This window comes from Silurus aristotelis, assembly GCF_946808225.1.
Source record: "Silurus aristotelis genome assembly, chromosome: 1".
Taxonomy (NCBI): domain Eukaryota; kingdom Metazoa; phylum Chordata; class Actinopteri; order Siluriformes; family Siluridae; genus Silurus; species Silurus aristotelis.
Window position 1 is genome coordinate 4,769,432 of NC_139574.1, and position 22,500 is coordinate 4,791,931.

At 41.7% G+C, this 22,500-nt stretch overlaps 1 protein-coding gene across 16 annotated transcripts in view; it reads left to right on the plus strand.

The window, feature by feature from the left end:
- The window catches only part of kmt2ca (lysine (K)-specific methyltransferase 2Ca), a 191,174-nt gene that overhangs the window by 18,687 nt on the left and 149,987 nt on the right, over positions 1–22,500 (plus strand). For all 16 annotated transcript variants that reach the window (XM_083543047.1, XM_083543040.1, XM_083543041.1 and 13 more), the window contains exons 2-3: positions 5,763–5,933; positions 18,048–18,127. In XM_083543047.1, coding sequence (XP_083399173.1) covers positions 5,764–5,933; positions 18,048–18,127 — 250 coding nt within the window. In that variant the 5' untranslated portion in view covers position 5,763. The remainder of the gene's footprint in view (positions 1–5,762; positions 5,934–18,047; positions 18,128–22,500) is intronic.

Here is a 22,500-nt window from a genome sequence, read left to right on the forward strand (position 1 = left end):
CTGAGGGAGTATGTGTGTGAGAGAGAGAGATACTGAGGGAGTGTGTGTGTGTAAAAGAGAGAGGTACTGAGGAAGTGTGTGTGAGAGAGAGAGGTACTGAGGAAGTGTGTGTGAGAGAGAGAGGTACTGAGGGAGTGTGTGTGTGTGTGTGTGTGAGAGACGTTCTGAGTGTGTGTGTGAGAGAGAGAGAGACGTACTGAGAGAGTGTTTGTCAGAGAATTACTGAGAGGGACGTACTGTGTGTGTGTGTGAGAGTGTGTGTGTGAGAGAGAGGTACTGAGGGAGTGAGTGTGTGTGTGAGAGAGAGACATACTGAGAGAGTGTTTTTGTCAGAGAAGTACTGAGAGAGACGTACTGAGAGTGTGTGTGTGTGTGTGTGTGTGTGTGTGTGTGTGTGTGTGTGAGTGTGAGAGAGAGACACTCAGAATGTTGGCTTGTGCAGAAACAGCAGCTCTGAACTCTTGAACATACAGCATTGTTTTTTTTTTTGTTGTGAGTTTTAATTTTACTTTCTCAATCACTAAGTCAATGTAAACATTACAGAGGAGACAAAATATTTAAATCGGGAACTGATGTCAGGATTAAACCTTCGGAAACATAATTCTATCCCCCCTGGAGATTCTGTGCCCTGAATAGCCCAGCGGAATGATCATTATTCCGCCCGTGAGGCGTCGCAGGCAACGTAGGGAAAGAAATCAGACGCGGCCAACGAGAGCTGGTGTGTGGCCTGTGCTACAGGCTATAGGCTAATCCACACAGTTTAACACTTTAGAGTCTCTTCTCACAAACTTAACATGATGGATGAAATAAGACTAAGGATTACCTCATATTGCTTGAAGAACTGCGTGATGGTAATCACAGAGACTTGGCTGGATAGTGCTGTTGCAATCGAGCTAGCGGGTCGCCCCGTTTACCGAGCAGATAGAACCGCCGACTCTGGTAAGGACTGTGTATATACATGTTAACAATGCCTGGTGTCCATCTATGGACATTAACGGTACACATTGCTCCCCTGACATCGAATATCGGGCTCTAAAATTAAGACCTTTTTACACACAGAGAGAGTTTACTGCTATTGTTATTACAGCTGTTTACATTCCATCATGGGCTAATGCTAAGCTAACCCTGGGAGCTTATAAAGCTGCCCCATATCCACATCTTGGCCTATCCGACCACATCTCCATAGAAATGAACCCATCCTACAGACCTCTCATCTGCAGAACAAAATCAACTATCAAAACTGTCCAAGTCTGGAGTGAAGAGTCTGCTTTCAGCTGCGGGATTTTTTTTATTAATACAGACTGGGAGATGTTTGTTTAGAACACAGACCTGGAGAAAATAAAGTTCATCTATGTTTTAGCCTACATAGCCTTCTGCACTGATACTGTATTAAACACCAAGACCAATTAGGTGTTCCCAAACCACAAACCGTGGCTTGACAGGAACATGCGGTTTCTGCTTAGGGCGAAGAACGCTGCCTACAGGTCAGGGGACAGGCTGTCTTACAGGTATGCTCAAAAAGAACTAAAGAAGGGCATTCAAGAAGCCAAGCACAAGCACTTCAAAAACAACAATCCCCGCAGCATGTGGAGGGGTATTAAAGCTCTAACGGACTACAAGTACAGCACCTTACTGACCAGTAATGACTCCACACCTCCTGACACCCTAAATCAGTTCTTCGCTCGCTATCACAACCACTCCAGCTGAGTGGAAAATTGGGACAGCACCACCACCCAGAGAGGAGACGGTACTTGTCTTTGAATGTCCTCAGGTGATATCCACTCTAAGAAAGATCAACAACAATGCCCCAGGACTAGACAGGGTGCCAGGCTGCACACTGAAGTCATGTGCTGACCAACTAGCAGAAGTGTTCAGCAATATCTTCAACCTGTCCCTGCAGCAGGCATGAAGTGCTTTGAGAGGCTTGTCCTTTTCCGACATCTAAGCCAACATCCCCACTGAGCTGGACAGCCACCAGTTTGCCTACTGTGGGAACAGATCCATAGAGGATGCAATCTCAATCGCACTCCACACAAGCCTGTCCCATCTGGAGCGTCCCAACATATGTTAGGATGTTATTAGTAGATTTTAGCTCTGCGTTCAACACAATGTCCCACAAACTGGTGAACCAGCTGAGCGACTTGGGATTAACCATCACACTCTGTTAATGGATTCTGGGCTTTTTTCCACAAACAGACCACAGGAGGTCAGAGTGGGCAACCACATCTTGTCCATTCTCACCCTGAATACAGGAGCACTGCAGGCTTGTTTCCTTAGTCCATCCCTGTTCACCCTATTCACACAAGACTGCAATCCCATCCACTCCTCTAACACCACAGTGAAGTTTGCTGATGACACCGCAATAGTGGGACTGATCCCAGGAAACGATGAGGCACATTACAGAGAGGAGGTTCAACATGTGCTGGAGTGGAGCGTGGATAGTGACCTGGTTCTGAACACAAATAAATCAAAGGAGATCGTTGTGGATGGAGAACCAGAAAAAAAACGACACCCCACCCCCTGTCCACATTAAGGGTGAGGAGGTTGAGAGGGTTAATGATGTCAAATTCCTGGGTCTGCACATCACAAAAGATTGAACATGGACCATTAACACTTCCTACTTAGTGAAGGAAAGCTCAGCAGAGGCATTTTTTCCCCCTGAGAAAGCTCAAGAAAGCCATGGTACCCTCTCTTGGTGCATTTCTACTGGAGCACGATAGAGAGAATTCTCTGCCACTGCGTTACAGTACGGTACACCAGCTGCACTGCAGAGAACCGGAGAGAACTGGTTCGGATAGTTAAGACTGCACAGAGGATTGTGGCAACCAAGCTCTCTGACATGGTTTATGCTCGCTGTATACACGAGAGCTAGCAACATTATCAAGGATTCAACCTATCCAGGACACAGACTGTTGTGCCCCTCCCATTTGGCAAAAGTTCCACCCCCCCACACACCTACACACACACAACACACACCAAGTCAAGTCAAGACAAGAAACTTTTATTGTCAAATGAAACAACGTTCCTCTAGAACCCTGGTGCTACATATAACATAAAACAGCATAAAGCTACATAACAGAAAAACACAAAGCTATAGACTAGTAAGCGTCCTCGACACATAAAGTCTGGTACAAACAGTGCACAACAACACAAGACAGTGTAGGAAAAATACACAAAACACAGAATAGCGCTGCCAGTAAAACTTACTGGGTGTTATACAGTGCAGTGTGCAAGACAGAACTGGATACAGGAGTGTACTTGTAAATAAACACAAAATGTAAACATAGAATGTTGTGCAAAACATAGCAGCAGTCAAATGGATGTACAAAAACAGCATGTAAATAGTTGTGCAATAATAAAACAATATAATATGGGTGGTACTGAAGTTATGAATGTGTGAAATGAGTATGTATGTGTTCAGTTCTGTGTTGAGGAGCCTGATGGCTTGAGCGAAGAAACTGTTGCACAGGGAGATGAACTTTCCTCAGACTTCTCAGAAAGTAGAGACGCTGCTAGGTTTTCTTAGTGATTGAGCTGATGTTGAGTGACCAAGTGAAGTTCTCCACCAGATGAACACTAAGGAATTTGGTGCTCGGTATCCATGGAGGCTACATGGATGAACAATGGAGAATGGCTGCTCTGTACTCTCCTAAAGTCAACAATTATCTCTTAAGTTTTGTCAGAGACAGATTGTTCGCTCCACGCAAGGCTGTTTACTGTTGCACCTCCTCTCTGTAAGCTTACTCGTTCCTGCTGATCAGACCCACCACGATCATGCCATTGGCGAACTTGATGTGATTTCAAGCTGCGCATTGTTGCACAATCGTGAGTCAGCAGAGTAAACTGCAGTTGGCTGAGCACACAGCCCTGAGGGGCCCTAGTGGACCGACTGAGTTCTCCCAGCCAGGAAGTCCAGGATCCAGTTGATACGATGGCTGTTGTCTTGAGGCACATATGTAAGAACAACTGCGCTGCTCAGGGAGATGTTGAAGATGTCGGTGAAGACATCCGCTAGCTGTTCTGCACATTCCCTGAGCCAGGAACGTTGTCTAGTCAAGCAGACTTCTGTGGGTTAACTCCGCATAGAGTTTTCCTCACTTCAGCTGTGTCTAGACAGGGCACCTGCTCACTGGGAGGAGGGGTGGTTTTCCTCACCACCATGTGGTTCTGCACCTTAAACCAGGCTGAGAAGTCGTCACAAGCAGATGAAGTTGTCTTGTAATTTGTGATCGCCTGGAAAACCCTGCCATGTAGTCTCCAGATTTTAGCAACGCACGCACTTTTTCGGTCATCCACGACTTCTGGTTGAAGCGTGTGGTGATAGTCTTGGAGATGGTCACGTCATCAACGCACTTGCTGATGTAGCTGGTCACTGATGATGTGAACTCCTCCAAGTTGATGGAATCGTCGTTGGTTGCCGCCTCCCTAAACATGTCCCATTCAGTGCACTCAACAGTCCTGAAGAGCAGAGGTGGCTCATGCTGGTTAGGTTTTCACCTGTTTCAGAACCAGTTTAGAGCGTCTGGCGAGCGGGACTCAGATGCAGCTGTCTCTCTAAACTCTCACCGTGTGGGCCGCTGAAGTCGGATGTAATCCAATTTATTGTCCATGGAGCAGACTTTTGAAAGTAGAATGGACCGGAGAGCCGGCCGGCCTAGGGTTAGCCTTTAGCCTAGCGCAGACACCCGCTCGCTTGCTGCGCTTCCGCTTCCTCGAGCACCGCTTCCGACGTCCCCTCTCCCGGCCACCGGCATCAGGCGACACAGAGGTCTGGGGGCCTGGTCTTTGTAGCCGAGGTCACAGCAAGCCGAGGTCGCGAAGGTTATTAAGTACATCTTCATGCAGATTTGTTGTTGCATGATTTCTGTACCGTAACAGTGTCTGGCGGTCGTATTCATGAACATAGCTGTCTTCGGTGTCCATGTACTTGGGATAATTTGGGCTAAAGACAAGAAAAGCACCATTTTGTGTCCGGAGAGGCCGCTGCGTGCTACTGCTGGGCCGCCGTCTTGGATCTTATCTGTTAGATCTCACCGCCATGTTGGATTTCATCACATAGCTGTTAAGAACTGATAACAAACCTAGCTGTCTGTTTGTTTTCCCCATGTGTTTGCTAACACACCGATTACATTTACAATTACAGACTGACTACTACTATTATAATAATAATAATAATAATAATAATAATAATAATAATAAGATAGCAGTTATTACTATAATTTGCGACGTGCAATTTCTCATAATTTTCGATAATCCTGTTTGTCCCACTGCACACATATTTCATTGTACATAGTCATATGATTATATATCATATATATTATATATATCTAGTGCAATTATCTTTTGTTTATTCTTTCATACTGAAAGAGAGTGTGTGTTTGTTTGAGAGACATACTGAGTGTGTGTGTGTGTGTGTGTGTGTGTGTGTGAGAGACCTAGCAAGAGGGATTGTGTGTGTGAGAGACCTAGCAAGAGGGATTGTGTGTGTGAGAGACCTACTAAGAGGGATTGTGTGTGTGTGTGTGTGTGTGTGTGTGTGTGTGTGTGTGTGAGACCTACCGAAAGTGTGTGTGTTTGTGTGAGACCTACCGAAAGAGTGTGTGTGTGTTTGTGTGAGACCTACCGAGAGTGTGTGTGAGAGAGAGAGACATACTGGGGGTGAGTGTGTGAAAGAGACTTACTGAGAGACTAAGTGAGAAGGCAGAAGAGAGAGACAGACACACTTTAATAACCGGTGTCTTTCGTCCTCTTCCTCCCCTCAGAATGTCATCAGAGGATAAGAGTGAGAATCCCTCTGAACAAGGACCTTCTCCTCCGCAGAGCAGTGCCGGGGCCACGCCCTCCCGGAGCCCCGCCCCCGCGGACAGGCCTGTCAGAGGTCGACCCCACAGAGACTCTACAAGCGCCGCCCCCACGCCCAGGCCCACCCGCAAGTACGTCCAACACACACACACACACACACACACACACACACACACACACACACACAGTGTTCATGGCTGCCCTGCCCCTGGGGTGCCTTTACTTTTACACAGAGAGAGGCAGGGGTGGGACTGTCACATCATGTGATCGTGTAGAGTGGCAGCTATATGCTGAGAATCCTCCACTCTGATTGGCTGGGGGCTTCAGTAAGGAGTAATAGTTTTGCTTTCTCTTTCTTTATCTCTTACTGTTTATACACTGTCTTTCTCTCCCCCTCAGTTTCTTCCACTTTTACTTTTGTATCCTCTCTGTCTCTCTCTGTCTCTGTCTCTCTTTCTCTCTCTCTCTCTCACTGTTTTCTCTCTCTCATTGTTTCTTACTGATGCTCACATCTCACACTGTTTCTCAATAACTTGCATCGCTCTCACTGTTTCTCACTCACTCTTTCATCTCTCACACTTTCTTACTGTTTTTCACTTCTCACACTTTCTTACCGTTTATCATTTACTAATCTCTCTCTCTCTCTCTCTCTCTCTCTCTCTCTCTCTCTCTCTCTCTCTCTTCTCTCTCTCTCTCTCTCATCTCTCACTGTTTTTCACTTACTCTCATCTCTCTCACCGTTTCTCACTCCCTCTCTCCCTCTCTCCCTCGGTGAGTTTTGCTTTTCTTCTTCTTTTCCCTCTTTCTCATTAGAACACTCAGTGTGTGAGAGCTGAGGCAGATGTGTGTGTCAGGCGTGATGGATAACCTCAGATAACTTTCCATGGAGACTGTGTGCACGTGTACACCTGTGTGCCTTTCCTTCCTCTGTGTGTGTGTGTGTGTGTGTGTGTGTGTGTGTGTGTGTGTGAGAGAGAGAGAAAGAGGGAGAGACTGTAAGACTAAGGCGCTGTGGAAGGGACAGCCGAGTGTGCTGAGGCGCATTAGCATGGAAGAAGGGCTTCCTGAGATGCCACTCTGAAATGGAGGAGGCTGAGAAATATATATATATATAAATATAAATATATATCTCCAGCTCGTCTCTGCACACAGCTCCAAGGCATTTGGTGGAAAAAAAAATATTTTGGAATAAGGCTGAATTTTTATTTCCGTCTATTTACAGGGAGGGGGAAAAAAATAAAATAAAATCCTACAAGGAAGTTGAGGTTAAAAAGACACCTTTTTTTCCCCCCCTGAATTTTTTTTTCCAGAGATTCCTAGAAGGACAAAATAATTATAGTAAATAAGAAATGACAAGAAAAGGAAGCCGTGAGTGTTTATTGCGTACGAAAATTAATTACTTGTATATTTACCAATATGTAAAAATAATCCGAAGATTATTTTGTAGACATTATTTTTATATATTAGTTATATTTATATAACTGTATAGATGTTGATGATGTTCGAAAGCAGCGCTCTGGGGGGGGGTGTGTGTGTGTGTGTGTGTGTGTGTGTGTGTGTGTGTGTCAAAACAAACAAAAATGTAGGATATAGAAGTAGCTTAGTGGTTAAGGCTTTGGACATTGGATCCGAAGGCACCAAGCTGCCACTCTCGGGCCCCTGAGCAAGGCCCTTAACCCCCATAGCTTTAGTGTGATTGTACAAAACCAATGAAATGCATTCATCATCTAACCAGAAGTGCAAATCTAACACCTTATTCTGTATTTTGTCTTTAGTTTTGTTTTCCAACACTGTACATTTACATATGGTTGTTTTCTTCTCAGCCATTTTGTTCTTTCAGTCAGTCACCTCGAATGGTTCTCCAACAATCTGGAGGAGTTCATAGAGGTGTCGAGTGCTTGTTGGCTGCTTTTTCTTCATTCTCTGGTCCAACGCATTCCAAACCCATTCGGGTGATTTTGTGGAGGCTGAGTATCTGATGCAGCACTCGAGATCTCTCCACACATCTATACCTAGAATATTGTCTTCTATAAACAGTGCAGGAAGAGGTAGAGAGTCTAATAAAGGTATAGAGATCAGGCAGACGCAAGGCAGAGCATGAGGTATAATTTCAGTAAGATGGTAGTGAGAATAATAAGAGACCTGTGGTTATAAACTCGCTATAAATATTGTACAGGACACGCTTTCGTTTTCGTGGGCTGGAGTGAAGGAGTACAGTTCAACATTGTTTTTGCCAGCGAAAATGTTAAGACTAAAAATAAAAAAAACTAAAGAAAAAAATGCTTTTTAAAATGTATTTTAGTCAGTTGATAAATTTGTAGAGCTATATTATTATAATTAACTGTAACTTAGCTTATATAAGTGATTCAAGTGTTGAAAACAATACTGTGATAATCATTTTTATTTCCTTTTTAATTTACTAACACCCTTGTGGTTGAATGAATCTCCACAAGCGCTCTCCAAAATCATCTTCCCAGAAGAGTGGAGGGTGTTATTACAGCAAATAAATGTGGATGTTTAAAATGAAGCACATATCCATCTTATGTTCAGGTGTCACACACCCACATTTTCTCCATTTAGTGTGTGTGGGTATAATAATAATAAAAAAAAAGTGTAATAGTAATAAAAAAAAAAAAGAAATCCATTACATCAGATGCTGTAACCAAATGTGATCATATTTGAATCATTTTTTTAGTTCCTGTCTGGTTCCTCTGTGGTTGTTTTTTCCTCCCGAGAGCGTTCTCTAGAAGGTTCTCAGATCCTGAGAAAGAAAGTCTTGTTTCTGAGCGTGGCTTTAAACGCAAGGAGTGCAGCGTGCAGGATTGTAGAGATTAGACGTGCGCTGGGAATCAGGGCCGCCTGTTTGAGATCAGGTGACGGCCGGCTAATAAACAGGGCTGATGTAGGGCAGATTAGAGCGGCACCTGATAGGCGGGGCCGGATCCGGCGTGAAAACCAAGAGTGTCCGACTGTTTTTCCCGCCAGCGTGCCGACGTGGGTGCCAGGAACCGAAACATCTTCCTGGAATGTATGTCGATTTCCGAGATTCAGGCATTGGGATTAATCCTTTTTGGTGTGGAGAGCGGAGATAGCAGTCGAAACTGCGTTTCTACAGGCTCTTGTCTTAAGGATCTGGTATCTACTGTGTATGTATGTATTTATTTATATATACAACTAACTAACTTGCAGTACATCCTTCCCAGCTCTGTCCCTCTGCCTGGCCAATCACTACAAATCCTTTCCTCCTTCCTTAGTGTCCAACTTCTCCTACAGCTCCTCATATGCCTTTACCTTGTCTTTCGCCACATCCCTCTTTACCTGCTGCTGCATCTCCTTGTAATCATCCGGCACCTCTTCACCACCACCGAGCCCCTGTCTGACCTCTTCCCTGAACCTCACACTACACTCTTCCTCCTTCAGTTTCCACCATCTTATTCTTATTCTTTCAGTCCTCACTCTCCTCCTCTTCTTCTTCACCTCTAAAACCATCACACAGGCCATCATCTGATGCTGTCTAGTTCCACTTTCCCCTGCCAACACCTTACAGTCTCCAATCTCCTTCAGAGGTGCTAGTGGACTGTGTATCAGGTTGAATAAGTGTGATTGGATGATTTAGTGTTTTTCTTACAGCACTGCTCTTTTTGGGGTGGAGTTAAACCTGGTCAGGCTCCTCCTACCTTGGCGGAGTCGAGCAAGAAGTTGAGTGGGTGGGGTGTGTTTCTGGCTGGATTAGTGTTTAGTCTGTTAGGGATGTGTATGGGAGGAGATCTGGATCAGGTCAAGGTCAGTTCCTGCTCCGCCTCTTTTACTTCTCACGGTTTATCTCAATCAGCCATCGTGCAGCTGTTGTCATTGTCCAGTCCTGCTCAGATGTAGCACATCGTATTGAATTTATCACTGACCGCTTCATCTGTGAGCTGTGGTGTTTTCCGTTCACGTCACCTTAGCTTGCTTTTTATAAGCAGGAAAGTTTTGTCATTTTTTAGCTGAAATTTATTTTACTGGGTTTATGAGCGTTTTCACTAAAATTCCTGATTCTCAAGAAATGTTCTTTGTTTGCTCACAAATTTATCTTATTGATCTGCGTTTGTCTACAGAAAAGCGTCACATCACCATGCTGTCTAAACATACGATCCAAAAAACTGGTATATTTTCCTTTTCTGGTTGTTGAAATGACAATGAGTTAAAAACAACCAACAACCACCACCACCAAACAACCAACCTGGAAACGAAACCTGCTCACCACAGGATGTAAAAATTTCAGGAGTGGGTGTATTTACTTTCGTTTTTTTATTGGCAGGCGGCCACATGTGCCGCTCACACTGTGAGAAAGGGATGATCCACTTCCAATAGCACTCAGTAAGACTAGACTGAAACAAGGAAACTTCATTCAACTCCAAACATCTGCATGGGGTTTTACACTTTATACATTTTATACGTCATATTTTTTACTTTTATAAATTTTACCCGCCATATTTTACAATTTTATATATTTCACACGCTATATTTTTAAATTGTATATATTTAACATCATATTTTATACATCACATTTTTAACTTTTACCCAAAATATTTTACATTTACTATATTTCACGTTATATATTTTACACAATATATTTTACGTTGTATTTTGTACTTTTATATATTTTACATGTCATATTAAATTGTATTATATGACACTTATGCCATTATATTATTTACTGAAAATAAATAAAACAGTGTAGTGGGTAAAAATCCCAGCACTGTGAGCCTGACCAGGTGATGACTAAGGATGAATGATTGAACTCTGCAGCTGCATTTATTTATTTATTTTCTTTAGATTAGTAGATTTGATGTGATTATTCAGTAGGATTCCAGTCTCACTGCACCCTCGTCGGCTGAACTACACCAGTGTGGTGTTCTATATTTGTTGTGTAATGTGGTTGTAAAGCATTATGACTGCCATCATGTATAAAAAGTGGAACGCTGGTGTTCAGGAGGAGCTCGTGTACAACCTGGTGTGATTCTCACTGTGGTTTCTCAGCAGCTTCAACATATTCAACACCTTCATGCATCACTTCCTGGGTGGGTGGGTGTGTGTGTGTGTTGTGTGTGTGTGTGTGTGTGTGTGTGTGTGTGTGTGTGTGTGTTAGTTAGGTGTGCTCTATAGGCTGCCCAAGGCTGTGATGTATCTCTCTCTCTCTCTCCTTCTCTCTCACTCACTCTCACACTCTCACTCACTCACTCTCTCCCCCTCTCTCGCTCGCTCTCGCTCTCTCTCATGCTCTCTCTCCCCCTCTCTCTCTCTCTCTCTCTCTCTCTCTCTCTCTCTCTCTCTATCTCTCTCCTACACACACACACACACACACACTCTCTCTCTCTCTCTCTCTCTCTCTCTCTCTCTCTCTCTCTCCTACACACACACACACACACACACACACACTCTCTATCTCCCTCTCTCTCTCCTACACACTCTCTATCTCCCTCTCTCTCTCCTACACACACACACTATCTCTCTCTTACACACACACACACACACACACACACACTATCTTTTGTGCTTTTACACACACGCTCTCTCTCTCTCTCTCTCTCTCTCTCTCTCTCTCTCTCTTCTGTTATACTCTTTCTCACACTTACACACTCTTTCTTTTTCTCTCTTTCTCTCTCTCAAGCTGCAGTCATCACCTGCGGTTTGCTATGCAGGCCTCTTTACTCCCTCTAGGAGAGCTGTTTACTGTAAAACACACACACACACACACACACACACACACACACACACACACACACACACACACACACACAGCAGGGATGCTCAATCTGATTTTTTTTTCTTTTTTTTGGATGTTTTTGGGATGGATATCTGCTTCAGTGTGTTTTGTCTGAACTCCTGCGAGACGCCGTGTTCGTGTTGGAACGACGTGTTTATCTGAAGCTGAAAACACACTCGGCCTTTATAAGCGTCAGGATAAAGCGTGTTCCCGGTGACTTGTTGCACAATCGAAGCCTTGTGTGAGGGGAGGCGGGAGGTGGGAGTTTCACTTTGTATGTAAGAGACTAAACCACGTCGTTTTAATATTTGGGGTCTAATGCTATCTGCTAATTTGCTAATCTGGGTTGTTTACATTGTTAAAGTTGGATTCTCGTTCTGCATGTGTATTTGTAAAAAAAATAAAAATTAAATAAATATTTGGACGCATGACCGAGTATTTCTCTGCCAAATACGCTGCTTTTTTTAGTATGGCTCTTCATGACATCATGAAGAGTGGAATTCTTTGTATGGGCATGAGCAAAAGCACACCCACCGCCATGCTTCATTCAGTTACAGAAATTTTCACAGCACTGCACAGGACACGCTCGAGAACAAAGTCTCCAAAGTGTTTTTTTTGGATGTGAGGAAGGAAAACCTCCTTCAGTACTTAACGTCTAGACGTGTCCTGTTGTTATATTTTAGACTCTGGATCTGATTCTGGAACATATATGTACAGATGGATCTGATTGTTAGCCGTAGTCCATTTAAGACTAAAGATTTTCTTCTTGTTTTATTTATAGCGATGTCACAAACGATCGCTAAATAAAAGCTTTGCGTGCTCACTACTCTTCAGCTTTGCCCACGGCCACGCATCCAGAAGTTGTGCTGTTTACGGAGAGAAACGTAAAGCAGTAGTCTTTCTTTTATCTCCTAAAACTAAAGATACTTCAGAGATATAATGGATGCTATACTACTCTATGGGTACTCAAGTTTAACATGAGATCGGTTGAAACTGTGTGAGAGAACTCGGTAACGTCAGGGAGAAAATCGGAGTGTGATTACAGCCAAGCCCATATTAGCGCCATGCTCACACTAATGCATTTAGTTAACGAAAACGTAGCTTCTTGAAAACGCTTTCCAAAGTGGATACATTTGAAAACTGCTTTTTTCACGTTGCAGTGTGGACCGTGAACACGAAGGCTTTTGAGAACGACGCATTTTTAGAGCCGGGAAAGTAAATAAATGACGTGGGACGATGAATCTTACATTCGTGTAGTACAGGGATGCGAGTGTTTTCAGACACTTCGTTGCAGGGAATTGGTTGGAAACCAAAGCGTGGTCGCAGAGCGTTTTTAGACGTAGCCTCGTCATAACCGACGCCACCGTTTCTTTTATTCCTTTATTTATTTATTAAATACAATTTCAATATAAATCACTTGGCTCTTCAGACATCATGTGGCTGGGAAGGGATTTTAATTGACGACATCTCGAATGCAGTGTGAAATATAGAGTCAGATAAAGAATGGCACTGAGAAACTGAAAAATCGATTGCACATTCGAATGAATGATCAAATCAAAAATCCAACTAAGAATTACTAAGATTACTAAAATAATCCACAGCTGCAGTACGGTCAGGATTGCTTTTTTCTTTCTTTATTTTTTCTTAATTTTTTCAGGATGAAAAATATCTGCACGCTTCCACCAATCAGAATGCAGAACTCATTATTGTTGTAGAAGAGCGAGACAAAAATAACTGATTAGTTCTATGTTTCTGGCTCTTCAGGGCTTTTCAGCTGCAGTTAGTTTGAGTTGGATACGTGTGGAGCTGTAGGATTTGTGAGATGTTTAGAGAGTTGGAGATCTGGTGGTGAGGAAACGGTTAAAGTGCATGATGGGAGATGGCCGGCTCGTTGTGAAGGGGGTGTGTCGCGTCTCAGCCACTCGCTCCAGCCCGGGTTTTACGCTCCGCCCTTCCTGCTGGAACTACTTGCACTGTAAGCTTTCTCTCTCTCACCCCCACACTCTCTCTCTCTTTCACTCTCTTGCGCTTTCGTTCTCTCTCGAACTCTCTTCTTCATGCCAACTCTCTCACCGCGCTACGGTCACAGGGCAAAGTTGTTACGGGAAAAGGCAAGAAAGCTCTCGCGTTCTTGGACGCCTTCTGTCCTTTTGTTTTCTCAATCTTATTAAAACCGTCTTTTTTTCGCAAACACCAGGCTTCGCCTTCAAGCTTGTCTGGGCAAAATGTACAAATTTTTGAACCCCCATGTGGATCTCATGCTCTTGTTTTGTATCTTTTAGAAAGAGAAATATTTGATATCTCACTCCTTCGTCCCCTGGTTCACTCTCGTCCCTCTGGGACCCTGTCTGCTCTGAACCCTCTGTCCCCTGGGCCCCTGTTCCATTGTTCATTCCCCCGGGGGTGACTCATTACCCTGAATTCCATCACTTTGTTTACCATCGTACCTCTTGACATCGCGCTACACGTAAAAGCCATTTAGGACACGCCAAATGTAGAGCGCCACACAGGGGCCCGGGCGTATGTTTTATTTACAGCGTATGTGCTGTGAAAATGGCTGGGGCTTTTTTCTCTCTCTTTGTTTCTTATTCCTACGCCTCTGTTGGGCTGAGGCGATATATGTTTGTCCCCCAAAACCTCGTACTTCAGCATTTTGCTTCGTTTCTCTGTTTCTTAAAAATGTTTGATGCAGTTACAGTGTCCATAAGATAGTCATTGGACGTTCATTTAGATAAGAAAGGAGTCTCCAGGTTCAGTAATCGATTGAATTATTGAAGAAGGGATTCTCCTGTTTAGTATTTGATTGCGTTACAGAAGGAAGGAGTCTCCAGGTTCAGTATTTGATAGATTAATAGACGGACGAGTCTTCAGGTTCAGTATTTGATAGATTAATGGAAGGACGAGTCTCCAGTGGCATTATTGATTGATTTTACCAAGGATGGAGTCTACAGTTTAATTTTTTTAATTGTGTGTTACAGTAGAATGAGTCTCCAGTTTTGGTGTAAAATTGTATAGAATTGTAGAATTGTATCTTTTGCAATAATTTTTTAAATGCGGGAATTGTACAAGTTGTAAAAAACTGCTGTATATGAGAAATCTTCTACTTTAACATTGACAGTATTAATGACAATTTTTTTTGTATATGATTCTTTTTTTTTTTCTCCGCCGTGAATCAGTGAAGTGTGTTAAATTAACATTGTCTTAAAGCATGAGTTTCTACTTTTTACACTCGTCTCAGTAGTGATCGTTAGCGTTATTAATGTTTGACTCCGAGCTAAAGGCTAAATGCAGGAGTTTTTGACCTGGATTAAACCTGTTCCAGGCTCGTTACAATGCTTTGCATTTTCAATGATGTAGGTCATCGATCAGAGCGTCGGGCTCCAGGCAGCATGAGCCCTGTCCGCCTCCATCCAGAAACCTTACACTGGACATCCGATACCTCGTACCCAGCATGCACTGCATCACACAGACTCTAGAGCACTGTATCAGGCAGCCGTTCTCTCTGTTTCTGTGTAGATCTGAAGAAAATAAAACCACACAGCATAATTCTTAGATTTAACGAAAAACGAAAGTGTTCATAAATCGGAAGAATTTACTCACATCCCGGGAAAAATTCCATGTCGTTGTTGTACTCGAGAGTTCAGATTTATTTTCATTGTGTCCACTAAATTTTTTCTCAATAATAAAGACTACATGCTAGCTACGTCACCTAGCTGCCTAGTTTGTAGGTGGCGTCTGTATTTCCGATCGCCTAGCAAAAATGATTCAAGCTGCTTCAACCAGGACCGTGATGCATTTTGTTTTCTCTGGTTTTAAAGGGCAGCAGAAGTTACTATTTTCTAGAACTTTTACTTCAGAAGTTACTATTTTCTAGAACTTTTACTTCAGAAGTTACTATTTTCTAGAACTTTTACTTCAGAAGTTACTATTTTCTAGAACTTTTACTTCAGAAGTTACTATTTTCTAGAACTTTTACTTCAGAAGGTAATATTTTTTCTAGAACTTTTACTTCAGAAGTTACTATTGTATAGAACTTTTACTTCAGAAGTTACTATCTTCTAGAACTTTCACTTCAGAAGTTACTATTTTCTAGAACTTTCACTTCAGAAGGTACTATTTTCTAGAACTTTTACTTCAAAAGTTACTATTTTGAAGAACTTTTACTTCAGAACTTGTGGTTTTATATAACTTTTATGTAAAAGTTTGTGTGTGTATATATAATAAAACACTCTTTACACACTCTTGGCATCTGGATAGCTTATTTCTCCAAATATTTATCCGTCAAAAAATGTCATGCCTCTTGTAAAACTTGCGAAACAACTTCTTAACTAGATGAAGATTTCTTCCTTGTGATCCAGTTAATCCCAGAGCAGTTCAATAGGATTTAGGTGCAGTGACTGGGCAAGTCATTCCGTGATAGATAAAACTCCAGATGAAGATGTTAAAGGTTGGAATGGTGGCCATGTTTTTTCAGGATTCCTTTTACTTTCTGGAATAAGTCTCCAACCCTCCCTGCTCCAAAACAACCCCAAACTATTAAGCTTCCTCCTCGATTGTTTGACAGTCTGATTACATCTTCTCTGTTGCTCTCTTACTCCTACAGTTCTTCAGACATGTCACACTGTGGCTCCACAGACTTTTTCTTTCACCCATTCAGTGTCCAATTCTGGTGTAAAGAGTTATGACTTTTTTTTATAGTGCATAATTATTGTACATGAATTTATTACATAATCATTCAAATGTAACCCACAGGTCACAAGTACGACTTTTTATTATTGATTTTATTTAGAAACATCAGTCGTGCCAAGTCGGCGTGGCTTTGACAAGTGGTTTTAGACGTCGATTTTTTTATTTTTTATTTTTAAACGATTTTTCAGAAGCTGTTTGGTTGTCGAGGGGTTTGGCTTCCATCAGAGCAGCTCTTCGTCTTTTTTTTTTTTTTTCCTGTCTGAATGCGCTTTCGGTGCACCGCCGGCCCCGGCGTCTGTTGTACGAAGTTCGAGTGTGTAACCATGGCGACGAGCAGCTGAGCGCTCGCTGCAGGCCACAGCGAGTCTCTATTGGTTGCCTAGCTGAAAGGGGGGGGTGCGAGTGCTCGTTTGCTTCTCTCTTTCTGACACACACACACACACACACGCGCACACACGCAAGGCTATCTCAGGGTAATAACAGGGAACTAACATCAGCTGCACCTGCCCGCTTAATTCATCCTAAAAACAAGCTGCGAGATAGAAGTTACAATCCTGACTCTATATTTATGTTCATTATACTCGCTTAAAAAAAAAGTAAAAGTAAATTCCACAAAGTAACACTGCATACACTTGACAAAAAAAGGAATAAAAGTTTGGAGATCGGACACCTGTACGTTGAGCCGTACATTTGTTTATTCAAATTCATGCAAATTGGATGTGGTGCACATCTACATTACAAACTGTCCACACTGTCCACATTCAGCTAAGGCCGGGGGCAGGTAGAGTGGGTGGGGATGGGGTGCTGGTGGTGTCTTACATCATTCGAAAGTAGTGGTCATGGAGATGCTCGTGTGACGTGTATCCGGTTTTCGTGTTTTTATAAACAGTTATCTTTTTACTTAATTACTTTACTAACAGTAATTGTTTAGAAATTTAGGGCCATAAATCACAATGATCTAACTGATATTAGTTATTAGTTTGACTGAAATCCGAGGTCCGTCTCGTGCATCCTCTTCACCCAGCGTTTCTCTTTTCACATCAATAAATATAGAGCCTTTTTTAAAAAAGAGTTAACTTTAGTAAAGAGAAAATAAAATGAGGGTGTTAAAGCTAGTTTTGTGGATTTTCTGGTCCTTAGCATTAAAAGTAGCTAAAAAAAACAAACCATATTTCCTGTTGCCTAGCAACCACAATTCAGTCAGCTTTTAACCCTGATTAGTCTAAACGTAACCGTTTAAAGAGAGTTTTGGCTTTTCATGGTCACAAAAATAGTGTATTTAAACAACAAAAAACTATTAATAAATAAATTATATTTTTTATGAATTTCAACAAAGACTGAAAGAAGTCAGTTTCCTCTTGCCTAGTGGACAATTTTTTTTTAGTGTTTAACTTTTTTCCTGTCCCCCTGCAAAAAAAAAAAAAAAGTTGTATTAACAAAATTAACAAATAAAAAACAAAGACGGGAAAGAATCGACTATAGAAGGCGAAAACGCCTAATTTGCAGATGCTCTATAACCTAAAAATGTAACCACAAACGGATAAAAAGTGACGCGTTGTTCATTATAATGCTGCATCATGGCGTGGATTGTTTTTTGTAACGTTTTTAAATGCCTAAAATAAAGAAAATTGTACTGGAGACTCCTTCTGTAAAAGTTAACGGAACGATATCTCGGGGTTTATGTATAAATTTATATTAACAGCTTTTGACCAATCAGAACTCAGCATTCAGGGGTTCAGAGTAAATTCTTACGCTGGAGTGTAAATATTGGTGTGACGTGTAATCATACCTCGCTCTTGTCCTGCAGGTCTCGTAGTCGAGGCAGAGCTCAGGCTGATGATGAGGACAGCATGGACGCCACGGACACCATGCTGCCGCCAGAGATGGGTGAGGGGAAATGCATTTCTTTTTTATTTCAGCACAACGTGTATTGCTCAGAAAAGAGACCTGAGGTTCGGCTCTCCACTTCTGCTGAATGGCCTTGTTCAGACGACATGCATTAAAACAGACTGTAAAGAAAGAGGGTTTTCTTTTCACTTGCCTTGCTCTCTCTCTCTGTCCGAGGTGTTTGGGTGTTGAAACGAGGAAGGCCTAATACTTTCAGAACACTTTTAACATAGAGATACCATGTCTTATCTTGCTTTATCAACCTGCTGAATAATGATTTGGTCTGAGAGCTGCACACAAACCTTCAACATGCATTCAGTCAGTAAGCAGTTTTAGGGGGAAAATTTTTTTTAATTTGCAGTAGTTTCAGTAATTTTAGTAGGTCATTTTGTTTTGTCCAAATGATGTCAATTATTTTGTGACGTGAAAAAAAATTCAGTTTGAGCATTTTTATAAAAAATATAAATATAAAAGAGCCGAAATTAAAACCTTTATCTCAACCCACCTCTATTCACGATGTTCTTTCTTTACTCAAATATAAAAAAAAAATAAATAAATAAAAACCCCGACAGAAAAATGATTTTTAATCAGTAAATGTTTGTTTTAAGTCTCAAATCATCAACAAAATCCACCATGATGCGCACATAGAAACTAGAGTTAGCGCAGTGTCACTGTGGCTACTCGCCCCCTACTGCAAATAAGATTTGAATAAGAATAAGATAGCCGCAAACCTGACAGTGGCACACACACACACACACACACACACACACACACACACACACACACACACACACACACACACTGCATTACCCAAATGGGGTCTAACAAATGTAAACTATTTAGTAAAATTTTATGTAATTAATTTTAATTTGTGCAAATTTAGTTGATTGCTCAATTTAATCAATATAATAAAAAACTGCATTAATGATTAATACAATTTTATTGTATTAAAATATTATTTGAAATATTATTTAACCAAGCAGGCATTTCATTTAAATTGTATTAAAAAAATCTACTGTTCAAATTGTGATCACAAATCGTAATAATAACAAACTGCATAAATGACGAGCAATTTTATATTTTGTATTTCCTCCTGGTGACTGTGTAAAAAAGATAGAAAAGTGGGTCACAGAGATGTGTGTGTCTCCCCCCCCCCCCCCCCACACTTTTCCTACTTTCTGGTTAGTGTTCAATACGAGAGCTTCTCATCCGGAGGACAGATTTTGATCCTGGAGGCATTGTTGTGGTTTGGACGTGACGTTATTGACGTTAGCATTGTTTGTGCATATTTCTCTTAAACTTTTTTTGTGATGTGATCTTTCCTTTACTTTATTCTTTTTTGTTTTTTTTTCTTCTCCAAAAAAATGTATGTCCTCCCTGTTAATTACACTCTGGAGTATTCAGGAATTTTCCACAAAATGAGCTGGAATTTTCTTTCTTTCAGCTTGTGTTTGTTGCATTTATTTCTTTTTTTTTTTGTTTTGTTTTGAAAATAAAAGACGAATGATGTTTTTTGTTTAATCTCATATTTAACGTTAGCCTCGGGTATACCTTTTTGCCGCCATCTTTTTCATTAAAAACCCCGGATGTAAAATATCTGATTACCCAGCAGCACAGAATCCATCAGTAGGTTCATCCAACATTTTGGCTTCTCCCTGAGAGCTTCATATGGATCACTACATTCTTTTTAAAAGTACAGAAAATGGGAATTTCACACACATCCTTTTTTGTGTTATGCCACATACAAAATGTTCACACACTCATTGCAGAACCAGCCCTGCTTCCTCTTTGCCCCAACCCTGACCTAATGCACCATGTTCTAGTAGATAATCAACTATGTTGCTCTGGTTTGTATTGTATTAGTTATCAGTCATGAAAACGCCTCCAGAAATGGATGTTTCTTCCTCGGAATAGACCACCAATTAAAATCTCTTTTGATTTGGATTGGATGTTAGATCGGACTAGCTGTTAGCACTTCAGCGCATCGATCATATGTGGCATTGCGCGATTTTCATGACTGCACCTTGTGCGATTCAACAAACGAAGAAAAAGAATAAACGAGTTTTTTCTCTTTCTGCTTTCAGTATCGATTCCAAACAAGAAGCGAAAGCGTCATTCGCATTCCATTTGTCAACTACGAATAGAAAAAAAAGGTTGAACATAACATACATGGACTTCTTTCCTTATTAAGGTTTTTTTTGTTTTTTTTTTTGTTTTTAAGCTGTAGAACTCCGAGCGTTTTCCCATGAATCTGCTGCGGGCCGATTTTTTTTTTTCCCGTCGAGACAATAACGACGTCTTGCACGCTCCGGCGCTCCTACAAACCACACGGATGTGTTTTCTTCCTCCACCATAGTGCATTCTGCTGGAGGGGGAGGAAAGAAAATCCCCCTCGCTCTTTTAATGAGTGACCCGCGAATCACGTTCAGGTCAGCGATTCCGAACAACTCGTTCCGAGCTTTCTATTCTTGTTCTTTGGAGGCAGGTAGCGGAGGAAAAGGGGACGGACTGAAACGAGAGCAGAGAGAATGTTCAGGAAGGCTTTATATTGAGAATTAGGAGAAGGAAAGTTAGTCTGTGGTGAGATTGAGATGGAGAAGACTAAAAGATGTGAGGATTTCTTGGTGTTTTTTTTCCAGCTAGAAGGAGCTCTGATGCTGTAAATCGGCTAAAATGACAATAATTCTGTTCACAAAGCCAGCTCCATGAAGATCTGCTTTAAGTAGGTTGGAGTAGATGATGATCTTCTTTCGGCTGCTCCCATTAGGGGTTGTCACAGCGGATCATCCATCTCCATACCCCCCTGTCTTCTACATCTGCCTCTTTCAAACCAACTACCTGCATGTCTTCCCTCACCACATCCATAAACCTCCTCCACCCACCCATATATAAGCCGCACCCACTGAATTTTACATATTTTTATTTTGAACATAAATTAACCGCACCTGTCTATAAGCCGCAGGTGTCTACACTGAAACTAATGAACTTTACACAGGCGTTACCGAAAGATAGTGTCTGTTACACGGTGTAACGGGTGAAATATGCGCTTCCTTTAGGAGCATAGAGGTATTTTGGGAATAGCCTGCCGCCGCATTTTCCCGCTATTACTGCATGTGTGCAAGACCGAGGAATATGCGTTATTATTTTCTGATGCTCATTTCTAAGTTTCTTTGACTAACCCGTAACACTGTTGCCAAGAAAAATAAAAAAAGCACGAGTTTTGGAAACCTGTATGTGCTTATATGATTTCTGTTGTAACTGGAGTTAGCGAGCTCTCCCTTCACCCAGACTCAACGCGTTACAACGGCTTGTATCTAAACAGTAGCCGACCAAGAAAGTCATTGCTCACTGTCTTCCTCCTTCCTTTCACAACTATTTCTCTCGGGAGTTTATCTTTTGGCATCGTCGTGCGTTTAAGAAAATATTTTTTCTCCCGATGCCGTGAAGCTCAGAACACAGGTGAGGTGCATTTTTTTTCGTTTCCGTTCGGAAAATTTCTTTGGTCTAATGTTATGTCACTCAGTTTTTTGATTTAAAGTTTGTGAAACCGGGAAAAACCCAGGACAAATTAATAAATAAGCCGCTTTGTTGTTTAAGCCGCGGGGTTTAAAAAACGTAGGGAAAAAGTAGCGGCTTATAGTCTGAAAAATACGGTAAAGATCGGATAACTGCTGGAAAGACATTTATTTTCCTGACGTCTGACTGCGGTTGACAGAGTTTTGAGTGCGCATGGAGATACTTTTCAGAGTTCAGTTCTTCGGACAATATTAGCAGGAGCGCTGACATTCCTGGGTCCTTGAGCAAGAGATAGGAGATAAATGTTAGTCGCTGTGGATACGGGTGCCTGCCAAGTGCCATGAATGTCAATGTGAGCAGTGGAAAGTTTTTTGTTTTTTGTCAGTCATTTATGTCAGTCATGTGGTTGTCTGGAAATGTTCTGTATTGAGAATTTAGTGCAAATGGTTTACTCTAAACGTGTGTGTATAATTGTGTGTGCGGATGTATATATAATATACACTGTGTGTAAATATAATATACTGTGTGTGTGTGTGTGTGTGTGTGTGTGTGTGTGTATATCTGTGTGTGTGTGTATATATGTATATGTGTGTGTGTGTGTGTATATGTATATGTATGTATGTATGTATGTATGTATGTATGTATGTATGTGTATATATATACACACACACACACACACACACACACACACACACACACACACACACACACACAGAAGCTCCCCACTTTACTAACATTTACTTTACGAACTTCGTTGATACAATCAGACCAGTCCTCATAGTGAAATTTGTTCTTAGTCAAAATAATTAAAACCGGAGGAGAGCAGTCGTGAGCTAGTCGTCGACCGTAAAGAGTCT